This window comes from Capricornis sumatraensis, chromosome 5 (genome assembly GCF_032405125.1).
Source record: "Capricornis sumatraensis isolate serow.1 chromosome 5, serow.2, whole genome shotgun sequence".
NCBI classification, from domain to species: domain Eukaryota; kingdom Metazoa; phylum Chordata; class Mammalia; order Artiodactyla; family Bovidae; genus Capricornis; species Capricornis sumatraensis.
In genome coordinates this window covers 70,141,243-70,154,004 of record NC_091073.1, presented here as the reverse complement: position 1 = coordinate 70,154,004, position 12,762 = coordinate 70,141,243, and the positions used below count along the sequence as shown (strand labels likewise).

At 53.8% G+C, this 12,762-nt stretch overlaps 1 protein-coding gene across 2 annotated transcripts in view; it reads left to right on the top strand.

Annotated features, from left to right (window-relative positions):
• The first annotated feature begins 7,038 nt into the window (after window positions 1–7,038).
• ADCYAP1R1 (ADCYAP receptor type I) overlaps window positions 7,039–12,762 on the top strand; it is a 44,806-nt gene continuing 39,082 nt past the window's right edge. For both annotated transcript variants that reach the window (XM_068972923.1, XM_068972922.1), the window contains exons 1-2: window positions 7,039–7,140; window positions 8,900–9,005. In XM_068972923.1, coding sequence (XP_068829024.1) covers window positions 7,039–7,140; window positions 8,900–9,005 — 208 coding nt within the window. The remainder of the gene's footprint in view (window positions 7,141–8,899; window positions 9,006–12,762) is intronic.

The following is a 12,762-nucleotide window of genomic DNA, read 5'->3' as shown; positions in this document are numbered from 1 at the left end:
TCTCCTGTAACTAGGCTGCTGCATCCCTGACATCCCAGACTGGCACCAGCTTTCCACCATCTCACCACCCCCACCTTGCTGGGTCCCTCAGCACTCTTCAGTCACCTTTCTAAGCTCATCACCAGGCACCCCTCGAGTTTTAGGGTCCCCACCGAGTGCCCTACTTGTTCCAGGTGCTAGTCAGAGCTGGCCCTCCCTTCCAGGGGTCAGCATCCCCTCCAGAGGGATGGTTGGTTAGCAAGAGGGTCAGTGCAGATGGCCACGCTCTCCATCCCACCGGCCCCGAGCCTCAGCCCCGGCCTGGGAGGGGCACAGTCACCCATCGGCAAACCAGCGCCCGCTCCCTGTCCCCCTCCTGCACTATGCCCTCTCCTCCCACCCCCACCTCCCGCCGCCTTCCATCACCTCCCGCTGCCTTCCATCACCTCCCGCCGCCTTCCATCACCTCCCGCCGCCTTCCATCACCTCCCGCCCTGCCTCATGCTCTCCCTTTCTTTTATCTTCTCTTTCATTATTTCCATTCTTCTCCCTTCTTCCTCTTCCAGGCCCTGGGGGGCTGTCCCTCACAGAGGATTCCTAGGACCCTTCAGGGATAGGAGATGCGCCTGGACTAGCTAGTGTGGAAGGTTTAGCAGCTTAACCTTGGCAAAGACTCTGGGTCACTTTAGGCCTCAAACCCTCACCTATGAAGTGGGACATGATTAACAATGGGCGGGCTTCCCTGGTGGCTCAGATGGTAAAGAATCCGCCTGCAATGCAGGAAACCCAGGTTCAATCCCTGAGTTGGGAAGATCCCGTGGAGAAGGGAATGGCGACCCACTCCAGTATTCTTGCCTAGTGAATCCCATGGACAGAAGAGCCTGGCGGGCTACAGTCCATGGGGTTGCAAAGAGTTGGATATGACTGAGTGACACACACACACACGCATGCCACCAGCGCCCATGTGTGCCCAGCCTTTCCTGAGCCCAGGTTCCCAATGTGTAAGAATAGTAGGAGACCCTTTCAGGGACATGACTTCTGTCTCCTGCTGTGCATAGGCCGCCGGGAACCAGACTTTGAAAGGGGAACATTTGAACATCAAAGAAGAACATTCGCATGAATGATTAATCTGTCCATTGCCAGAACACCCCTCACTGCAGCACTGGGCACTGACCTTTATCAACTCTGACCTTATTGGTGAGAAAAGAGGTTCTTCTTTCCCAAAAACAAGTTAAGTTCCCTCCATTTGAGGGATGAGTTGGAGGGGCAGTGTTTCATCTTTCAGCCTTCCTTCTCTGGTCCCCTGTACTAGGAGGGAGAGGAGGAAGTGGGGGATGGGTGCTGCTCAGGTTTCATGAGTAAAGGGGGCATGTGTAGAGTAAGGGAGGTGAATGGTACACTTTCTCTGGGTCGTCTTTGATCTGGTGTCCAGGCTTGGCACTGCCCCGTGATGGGGACGGATGCTGAACGGCCAGAGGAGATGCCAATAGGAGATGCTCCAACTCCATGAGGACAGAGGAGGGACCCAGGGCTACGTGGCTCCATGGAGAGGAAGAGTGCGATGCTGCCCTCCTCCAGTGGGCGCTCCCAGGAGACAGAGGAACCTGTGCTGCTCAGGGCTGGCCTGGAAGGATGTGGTGGAAAGACATCAAAGCTTCCCCTGGGGGCCCGAGAGAGGGCTGAGCTCCCGAGCCCAGGAACTGGACCATCTCAGCAGGGAGGGCTACAAAGAGGGTCCTGCAGGGTGTGGGGCAGCGTGGGAGATGCTGCAGGGTCTCCAAGTGCCCTCCCACTCCATGCAGAGCCCAGTGAGTCACCGCTGGCTCCGGTGTGCTGACTGATGATGCCGTCTTCCTGTGTGCCTTGGCGCAGTGGCTCGCTGCAGGACATGGCTGCTCTTTCTGTTCCTGCCCCAGGCCAGTCGCTGGGCTTGTGGGTCCTGAAGAGGGCAGGCCCTTCCAAGTCTGGAGTGGGGAGCCGACACCCCTTTGGTCCGCATATTTGTCACGCATCCATTCCTGCCAGGCAAGGCTCCGGCACTCTCTTTTGGGTGACCTTGGGAAGTGTCTCCCCCACTCTGGACTCAGTTTCCCCACAGGAAGCTCAGTACCTTGGGGAGGCGGCCTTCAAAGTCCATTTCAGGTCTGAAATGCTATGTCTGTCATGAACTCTTCCTAAGGAGGATGCTTCAGACATAGAAATGTGGGTAGAGGGGTAGCAGACGGCCTCACTAGTCCCAGGGGATGAGAGAGGGATTGCTATTAGGATACCAATGGATTCTGAGCTGGTCTTTTTTTTAGCAATAGCAGAGAGTGGTGGGAGCATAGGGATGGAGTGCACAAGCTTTGAAGCCATGCTCTTTCGGTCCACTCCCCAGCTCTACCACATGCTTGCTGTGTGACCTTGGGGAAATCACCTACCCTCTTTGTGCCTCAGTCTCCTCTGCTGTAGAATGAGGATACTGCTAGTAATGATGGCATAGGTTTGGGGCAGGTGAAATGAGTTAATGTATGTTTATTGTTTGGAAAAGTGCCTGGCATGTACTGAGTGTTTAATAAATGTTAGCCATTAGTGAATAAAAGTGCAGCAGACCTGACGTTCCCATTTTGAATATAACAGAGGGCTTCCCTGGTGGCTCAGATGCTAAAGAATCTGTTTGCAATGCAGGAGACCCAGGTTCAGTCCCTGGGTCGGAAAGATCCCCTGGAGAAGGGAATGGCAATCCACTCTAGTACTCTTGCCTGGAGAATTCCATGGACATAGGAGCCTGGTGGGCTACAGTTCATGGGGTTGCAAAGAGTCGGACACGACTGAGGGAATAACACTTATAGGGGTAGAGATGACAGTAAGATGATAAAAAAAAAAGCCTGAACACAAGGTGGTAAGATAATAATCGTTAACATCTGGATAGTCCTTATTGGGAGCCAGGATATACTCTACTGTCTATGGCTTATTGTTGTTTGGTTTGGTTTGTATTGTTTGTTGTTTGTATTGTTGTATGGTTTATTAATCGCTAAGTCGTGTTCAACTCTTTTGGGACCCCATGGACTGTAGCCCACCAGGCTCCTCTGTCCATGGAATTTCCCAGGCAAGAATACTGGAGTGGGTTGCTGCTTCCTTCTCCAAGGCTTCTTCCTGACCCAGGGATTGAATGTGGGTCCCCAGTGCGGGTGTATTCTTTGTTACTGAGCCACCAGGGAAACCCTGTCTATAGTTAACTTTCATGAATTGGTTGATGCCTCCTAGTAACATCTATGAAGTAGGTATTATTATTCTCATTTCACATATAATTGAATTAAGGCACAGAAAAGTTAAGTGGCTTGCCTGAGGTCTTTAGGCTTAAAACTCTAGCAAAATGGTTCTCAAGTCCACCGTACTAAATGCCAGTATGTAGTTTAATTGCCTTCAGATCAGTTGCAAAAGCTGGTTTATCTCAGCAGAGCCTGGACCCAAGAGACAGAGCCTGGGAATATCGGTGGACTGGTCATCCTGAGCCACATGTTCGGTGGGGCTGAAAGAGCCCAGCATCCATCCTGAGGGAGGGGAGAGTCCAACCCCACGCTTCAGTGGCCAGGCTTGACCGTGGCCCTTATGAGGGTCATTGAGAGCTTGGGGGAGTCCAGAAGAGGGAGGCAGCCTTGACAGGGAGCAGGGGACAGGGCTGGGAGTGGCAGACCCAGGGGTTACATTTGGAAGGGCTTTCCTGGGACAGAGGACCCTCCATGTGGTCCAGATGTATATGAGGTTTGGGGCAGGTGTAAGACTAAGCTCTAAGCATTGTACCGTGGTCTTGGGGTGGGGGCCTGGGAAAAGAGGTGGGCCTGGGATTACATCCTGAGACCAGGTTCCCAGCTGAGGTTGGGGAGGGGAATGATCAAAGCCTGGGAGCCTGCAGGTTCTCTCTCTCCATGCTTTGGTGAGTGATGTCTGTGTCCTGTTGGGCAGACGGTAGACTGTAGTTGGGGAAGGTGAACTAGAGAGGGCAAAAGTGGGAATCAGGAACCCGGCTCTAGTTCCAGAGGAGGCCCCGTATTGAGAGTATCCCCTCTGCCGTGTGGCACAGGGTGGGGGTGGGGTGGGGGTTACTCCGCTCTCTTGGTTCTCATCATTGTCTGAGCAGCCTGGTGACAAAGCAGAGAGCTGGGGGATGGTGAGGCAGTTAGGCTGGGGCCTCTGCGCTAGCTTGTTTTTAATCCACTGTAGGGATAAGCATCCTGCAAGTCAGGGCATCGTGTGTGTGTGTGTGTGTGTGTATGGATGTGTTTGTCTATGTGTCTGTGTGTGCATGCTCATATGCTCATATGTGTGTGTACCTACAGCCCCATCTGAATTCAGATAAATCTGTTGCTTCTAAATATCTGAATGCTTTTGCAGAATGAGTGCATGTATGGTTACATGCATTAATAATCTGATAAATGTGCCTGAAGATGTAAATCTCTGTGTGATGCATCTGCACATACCTTTGTTCTGTGCTCTGTGAGGGTGCCTTGGCATTTATGTGAACATGTGTGGAATTGTGTGTCGATCCCCCAAGGAGTTTCCATCTTCATTATTCCACACTTGGGTGTTTGTATTGATGCCTTCAGGTGGGTGCCCTGGGGGTAAAGTCTCTCTCTGTGGAATTAATGTGTCGTTACGCTCTTCTCTGTAGACCTGTTTCTGTGTGTGTGTGTGTGTGTGTGTGTGTGTGTGTGTGTCTGAGAGAGAGAGAGAGCACCAGTCCTCAAAAACAAACTCCTTCTGCTTGCCTGCTGCCACCCACTTGCCCCCTAGAACAACTGCAACAGGGCCAGCCACTTGTTCTTCCAGGCTAACGCTCTTGGTTCTATTAAGTTAAGGTGAAAGCAAAGAGTTTATAATCCTGTCTCTATATGAGAATTTCCTATAGAATTTAAACAACACTGGTACCTGGGCCCAGCCTGAGGGATTCTGACTCAGCTGGGCGGGGGTAGTTTTAAATGCTCCTCAACGATTCTGCTGGACAGCCCAAGTTGAGGACTGCCAGGGTGGTTGACAAAGGTATGGGGAGCACCAGCCCCTCTGACCCCAGGCCCCATCAGCCTTTGCTCTGCACTGTAGCACGTGCGGGAGAATCAGCCCAGATATTGGAGGCTTCCTGCCTTAGGAGCTTTTCTGAGCCCTTAGTCTCCAGCGTCTGCTGAGGTACTGTAGGCCCAGCATTCCTCTCTTCCAGCCAGCTGTGTAGGGAGCACCAGCTCTCTGAAGACAGGGACTTGGCCTTCCTAGGGTTAGTGGAGATGACGGATTCCCCTGGGGACCACCAGTGCCAAGTTGTGCCAGAGGCAGCCTGTGGCCCCAGGGGTATGGAGGGTTCTGGGAGGGGGTACAGAGGCTAAAGCCTGTGCCTGGGGTGCCCAGGGGTATGGGTGCCAGTGTTTCCCCAACCTGCCCAGTCCTTCTTGACCTGCAGCGGGGAGACTGGGCCAGCATCCCTGAGGCCCCCCTGGCCTTCTCAGAGCATCTCTTGGGGATACCCAGGCCCCCCTCAGTATTTCCAAGTGACCCCCAAAAGGCAGAACAGCAGGTAGGTAGAGAAGGTCCCCCTTTCCTTGAACCTTCCTGAAACTGGTTTTCTTTCTTCTTTTTGGGTGCTTATTTATCACCAGATTGAGCTTGAAGAGGTGAGGAGAGGAGGGAGGTATGAGAAGGCATACCAGGGGCACAGAGGGCCCTGAAGTGATGGCTGCTCTGCCCATTAGTGGGGGTGTGCAAGGACTCATAGTTGGGATGCAGCCCCTCGGGTCTCCCCATGGATGCAGCCCCGGCACCTGTGGGTTAGTGGTGGCCCTGATATGGGCCTAGTCAATATTTTTAGTAATAATTTAATGGTAATAATAACTTTTAATTACTGTTTAGTACTTCATTGTATGGCTATGCAGGGGTCTATTAACAGTGCCTGCCTGATGGATGGTTGGCTGCCCCATTTTTTTTTTTTTTTTTTTTGGCTGTTGGCGCTATTTTAAATGATGCTGCAGTGAACATTCTTGCATATGCTTCTTTCTGTACAAGTGCAGATATCTCCCTGGGATAGATACCCAGATGCCAAATTGCTGGCGTGTGAGGCATATCAATTACTGATTGATTTTAGAAGCAGACTGAACTCTTCCTCTGGGCAGATGCTGGGGCTCCCTTAACCTCCTCACTCGACTCTCTTTGCCCTATCTGGTCCCTGGGAGCTCTGAGGGGGAGATCCTCGAGGTCTGAGCACATCCTGCGTAGCATCACGTTTTGTCTGTTGCATTGGTGATGGTTTTATCCTGGAGGCTGAGTGGGCTGGGGCAGGGTGAAAGGATGCTATGTTTGTTGGGGACCAGGCTTGGCTGCTGGAACAAAGCGGCCCTGTATGAGCTAGTGAGTTGGAGAGAAGAGCAGCTCCTTGTCACATAGCAGCCGGCAGCTAGGTGGGCCTTCAGGCTGGTAGAGAGGCTCAGCACCCCAGGGCCCACTCCGTCATCCTGGCTGCCCCTGGCGAGTTGTTCCCCATCCCTCAGGTTATCCTGACTGCTCCATCCGGACTGGGCCTGGGGAGGGCAAGAGCAGCAGGGGCAAGCACGAGCTGCCTTAGGGATAGGTAGTATTGGGGTGACACGTGTCATGTCACCCACATGCCATAGGTGGGAAGTTCATCACATGCCTGCACCCGAGAGCAGGAGGGACCCGGAAATGTCCTCTCCGGGTGGGCATGTATGTGCCAGCTAAGACTTTGCCGCTGTGGAAGGAGATCCAGAGACACAGTCATCTGCTGCGGAGGAGAAAGCCACCCAGACCATTCTCGTAGTCCGATGGGCACCAGGGCCAGCGGGTTCCCTGCTGTGCCTCAGCGCCTGGTACTGAGCAGGTGCTTGGCAGATGCTTGTGTGTTGGAAGAATAAAGAACTGCACATACAAAGGCATGGACTGGGGTACCCTTGGAGGCTTTGCTGTGCGTAGGGAAGAGGGACTCTCCCTGCCCCTCCTGTGCCACTGAACCTGCGGGACTCATGCTTTTCCTTTCTTTCTAGCCTGTAGACACCTGGGGTTGAGCAGTGGCGGCTGTGAATGAGAGCCGGGCGGCACTGGCCTGAGCCGCCTGCCAGGCTGAGAAGCGTCATGGCCAGCATCGCGCAGGCCTGCCTGGCTGCTCTCCTCCTGCTGCCTATGGTAAGGACCCAGGACCCGCGCCACCCCCGCGCCCAGCCCCCCTCCGCCCACCACCGACCAGCCAGAGCCCCAGGCTCACTCGAGCTCCCACCCCAGATAAGCTGTGTCTTTTGTGTGCTCTCAGCCAAGCTCAATTCACATGGCTGGTGTCTCTGCCTGTCCCCCCACTGGACCATCCTGTACCATTGTGCGCATTGAAAAGGGTGCTTCTTCCTGAAGACCTTGTACCGGTTTGACAAGAAATTGTTACATAATTTACAAATTGATTATGATAGTAATATATGTGGGCTTCCCTGGTGACTCAGACGGTAAAGAATCTGCCTGTAATGCAGAAGACCCAGGTTCAGGAAGATTCTCTGGAGAAGAGAATGGCTACCCACTCCAGTATTCTTGCCTGGAGAATTCCATGGACAGAGAAGCCTAGCAGGCTAATAATCCATGGGGTCACCAAGAGTCAGACATGACGGAGTGACTAACACACACACATATGTGGCAGCCTTTAGAGTTGTGCAGTGTACAACCTGCTCAACTGTATTCAGGGGCTCTCATTAGGGCTGCATAAAGCAATTTTGATCCTGGTTCCCAGCCTACTAGTCTCTGGCAGGCTAGAGCACAGAAGCCTCTAGCTAGAGCTCAGAAGCCTCTCCCTGACCGAGAGGGATAGAGTGGGTGGTTCCCAGGCATTGCCCCCTGCTCCTCTGTCTGGGAATTCTGACCAGCGTAGATGCAGCTCTCTTCAGAGCCCTGGATGCCTGTCCTGCCTCTGGCTTGCCTTTCTGTGTGACTACAGACAGGCTCCGCTCTTTCCCTCCACGACTATGAACAGTCAGCGCTAGACTGGATCCCTGAGCCCTGCTCTTGGCAGCCTGCGATGCCTGGCACCTGCCTCCACACTTACCAACATCCCCTTGTGAAACCAGCCCTGCCCTGGAGCTTTAAGCAGAAGTAACAGCCTAAGTATGCAGCTGTCATGACAGCATTCATGGGCTTTGAAGTCATTTCATCCTGCACTTAAATCCAGTATCTGCCACTAACCAGCAGGCAGTATGATCTTGAGCAGGAGTTGTTTTTAACTTTTTTGAGCCTCAGTTTTCCTCTTTTGTAAAATGGGGCAGGAGTAAATGAGTGTGGTTCGTAAGCGCCATGCAGTGCTGTCACTGTCCTTCGCCTGTAGCTCCTGGGCCCCCAGAGGAGAGAAAGGATGAGCCCTCTCAACCAACTCTCCTCTCTCTCTCACCTGCTGCTTGCTCCCCTAAAATGCAGTCATAGCCTCGGGGTCTCTGGAGCTGGACTGCATGAATTTGAATTCTGGCTGTTCAGTCTACTCAGCTGTGTGACTGAGCAAGTTTCTTAACATCTCTGTGCTTAGGTCTCACATCCGTTGAGTGGGAAATGGCAAAAATAGTGCCTAGTTTGTAGTACTCTTGATATATATGTATACATGGATAGGACAGAGGAATGCATGCACTTTAGTATGGTGCTATCTATGTATTTGCTAATGTTATGATAAAACGTGGAAACTGAGAGCCAGGGAGGGGAGTGGGATCTGCCCGGGTCCCACACTGAGCTGGTAAAGCGGAAGAGTCCTCACGGCATTTGTGACAAAGCGGAGGCACCGCTGCTTCTGAAATCTCTTGGTCACTGTCCTCTTCCTGCTTCTTTTGCTCCCCACTCCCACTGCCCCTGAGGCTTAAGTAGCCGGGCTTGTCAGTGAACCTCCCTGCTCCTCCTTACCATTTATCCCCTGTGTCCCCTGCAGGCCACCGCCATGCACTCCGACTGCATCTTCAAGAAGGAGCAAGCCATGTGCCTGGAGAAGATCCAGAGGGTGAATGACCTGATGGGCTTGAATGACTCCTCCCCAGGTGAGGATGGTGGTGGGGAGGGCCACCACCTCCGGCACATCTCAGGTCAGCCTTAGAGCTGATGTGCCCACCTCTGGCCACCTACAGAAAGTGGGGGGAGGTACAGGTCCCTGGGTCCTTCAGAAAGCCCTTTGGGGTGATGGAGCCCTGGATCTGCTCTGGGCAGTGATGCTGGGGTTGCCCTCCTTGGGGATGGCCTGCCTAGATGCCTCGCTCTGAAAGGGGCTATTCCAGGTGGCACATGGCCTCCTTCACTCCCATGGGGGCCGAGAATGAGCTGGTATCTGGCTTGGGCAGCCAGTGGCTGTCAGAGAGCTCCTTAGCAGGCAGCCTGGGTCTCATGGCAGAAGGGACACAGCTGTTGCTGGTGGCCAAGCTAGAGAGCACCCGGTCAGCTCAGAGCATGAGGTGTGGGATTGTGCCCGCCTCCTCTGCTCACCCCATCAGAGGGCAGAGAACAGGGTGGCAGTGGGGAGCCCAGCCCTGTGTGTGTCTGTGCTGCTCTTCTCCTGGGCTGCTATGAGCATGGGGGCCAGGAGGCTGCTCCCTTAGGCTGAATGGTGCCACACATTGCAGGACATTTAGTGGCCTTAGCTCTCCCACTAGATGCCTGTGCCACCCCCTAATCTCAGTGACAGCCCCCAAAACCTCATATTACCAGATGTCCCAAGGGAGTGGCCTGGCCCCTGGCTGCCAACCAGTGGTCCTGTGTACCCTTTCCTCCTACGGGATACTGAGGCCCATAGAGCAAAGGCACCCTGACCCCAGCAGAGCCAGGAGGAGGGTCTGCATGGGAAGCTGGGGACTTGAGGGTAGGGGGCATCACTGGAGAACTCCTTAGACTTTCCCATGCCTCAGTCACTGGAAGGTGGGACTCTCTGCCCCCTCCAGAGGGATCTCCTTTTCTCTTTGGTCCTCCCCATTCGCAGGGAGCTCTTCTGAGTACCATTTATTTAAATACTTGGTTAGCCTGCAGATCAGTTAATTGTAATGATCCCTCTGGGCTGAACTCCCTAGCCAGTCAGCTCAGTGAACATTAACTAGTAATGGAGTCCCTCCCAGCCATGCTGGCCTTTCCCTCCAGCCATGCTCTTGTTCAGCCCCGCTGCTGCTGCTGCTAAGTCACTTCAGTCGTGTCCGACTCTGTGCGACCCCATAGACGGCAGCCCACCAGGCTCCCGCAACCCCTGGGATTCTCCAGGCAAGAACACTGGAGTGGGTCGCCATTTCCTTCTCCAGTGCATGAAAGTGAAAAGTAAAAGTCAAGTCACTCAGTCGTGTCCGACTCTTCGCAACCCCATGGACTGCAGCCTACCAGGCTCCTACCTGAGGCCAGAAGTGGATCTGAGGCCCCACCAGCCAGGGAAACCAAGGCGGGGGCCCAGATGGGCACACGGTTGCAAGAGACTCAATGAATAGCCGATCCAGGCCTCTTGTCTAGAGGATGGGAACGTGGAGTGCAGAGGGCAGTGATTCTTTGGAACCATGAGAAGAGGGAGTGTCAGACTCAGGTGGGCCTGGAACCCAAACACCCTGCCTCCCAGCATGAGGCCATTGTTCCTGAATCACAGGTCTCAGATATACTTGGGACTGAGCGGTAGGAAGCATCAGGTAGGGACAGGTAGAGATGGGAGGTGGGATGGGGACTGGGCCCACAGGTGTGCAAGCGAATCGCACCCATGGAGCCCTGGGCAGGAGGACAAGAGGCTCCGCCTGCAAGGGTGTCCTGGCAGAAGTGTGAATGTGGGCAAGGCAGGTGTAACGATGGTACCACCCAAGAGGGGCAGGCCAGAACTGCTGGGAGGGGCTCTCCCCTCCAGGTGTTCTCAGGAGAGGATGGATGAAAGGAATTCTCTATGGGGAAGGATTCATGGAGAAGGTGGCATTTAAACCAGATCCTTGGTCCTCACACCTGGTTCTGTGTGCCTCAGACATGGCAGCTTTTAGGAAAATGTAGCCAAGACCCAATCCAAACCAATTCAACCAGAACCTCAGTCTGTCATAGTCGCCATGATTTTTAAAGGCTCCCCAGGCAATTCTGCTGAGAAGCTAGGCTGAGAATCCTTGAGTTAGTAGCTCTTGATGGTAGGTGAGAGCTGAGGGATGGATGATTGGGGAGAACGTTCTAGGCTGAGGGAACCATAGCAGCAAGAAGCGGATGGGGAAGGGGAGTGAGTACGTCCCTATATCTGGAAGACTGAATTGAAGTCGGTGGGGGTGAGCTAGAGGGAGGTATGGCTGAGGGCCGGGGAGCAGGTATCTGTGTGTTGTGTGTCCTCTACCTCTGGGGCTGGAGGTAGGAGGGGATGGCACTGGGGGCTTCTTACCCCAAGCTACTATCTCTCCAGCTTTTCCCAGGATACCACCTGGACCTCCCTCCTCTAACCCTGCCTCGGGGACCCTGTGAGTCAGGTCACCCTCAAACCTGAACTTGAGCACGGGATCTCAAGCCGATGGAAGAATTCCACTGACCCACCCAGCGGCTCATTCATTCACTCACTCACTCATCCCCTTGCCCTCTCTCTCATTCAACTCCCATGACAAGCTGGCATCTTGGGTCCTGCCTGGTGGAGTGCAGGCAAGTTCGGGGAAGGATGGGGGCCTGCCGAGAGAGAGGTTCACACACTGATAGCCCTACCTGTAGAGTTCTCCTGGGGAGTGTGGAGACATCTCTAGGGAATAGGTCAGTGAAGTTCAGACCATCTGGGAAGGCTTTCTGGAAGAGCAGAGAGGGCTTAGGGACCAGATTTGGGCTTTGGAGGGCAGATGGGGAAGCCAGGGAAGTTCCAGGTGGGGACTGACCCCAGTAAAAGTAGGAAGGGGGCAGTGAGTATGGTCAGAGGGAATTGTGACAGCTGGCACTCAGATACCAGGGGCCAGGTTCTAAATTATCACACATTCACAGTTGCATAGCATAGCTCATTTAAACCTCACCAACCTACGAGCCGGGTAGCATTTTCCTCCCATTTTCTGGATGAGGCTGTACAGACTCACAAGAGGGTAGGTCACTACCTGTTACCTAGTAAGTTACACAGCCTGGAAGGTTGGAGCCAGGACATGGTTTTGATCCTTCCAGAGTTCGTGCTCTCTGATCTCTAGACTGCATTTTGGTTCAGAAAGGAGGGAAGAGACAGCCCCACCCCCGCCTCCCCCCCACCCCAACCCGAAGGCCTGCAATTTTCTTGGCTACTAAAGGCCAGAAGGTGTTTGTGTTTACAAGGGCTGGGCTGGCTGGAGGCCTCAGCCTCTAGTGACCTGCTTGGCTAGGTCTCCCAGGCCCCAGCTTCAGCCTTGTGGAAAGAGAGGGGCAGGTAGAGGGGAGGTGTGAGCGTCCAGCTTAGCTCACTTCAGGGGTCCTTCCTGCTGGCTGAGGTTGGAGGAGCCCCACCTTGAGGGTCCTTCAGAGCAGGGGGCCTCTGGGCACTCCCCAGATGTCCTGGGAGATATCTTCCATCCTGTCAGCTGCCTGGACTTGGGCTTGACTTAGGACTCAGGCTGGGTCCTCGGGGCATCCTTGGCTTCAGGTTTAACACGCTTATGAACCATGGGTAGCCATTCATCCCATCGTGCCTTGTAGAGCTTCTGGGAGCATTTAAAGATGCTGATGGTCAGGCCCTCCCCAAAGCAATGAGGGGAGCATTTGGGCATGGTGGCTTGTTGAGAGAGTGTGTTAAAAGCCTCTCAATGATTCTAGAGTGTATCCAAGTTTTAGAAACACTGGTTTGGTCAGAGAAGACCATCTTCCAGGGTGCTCATG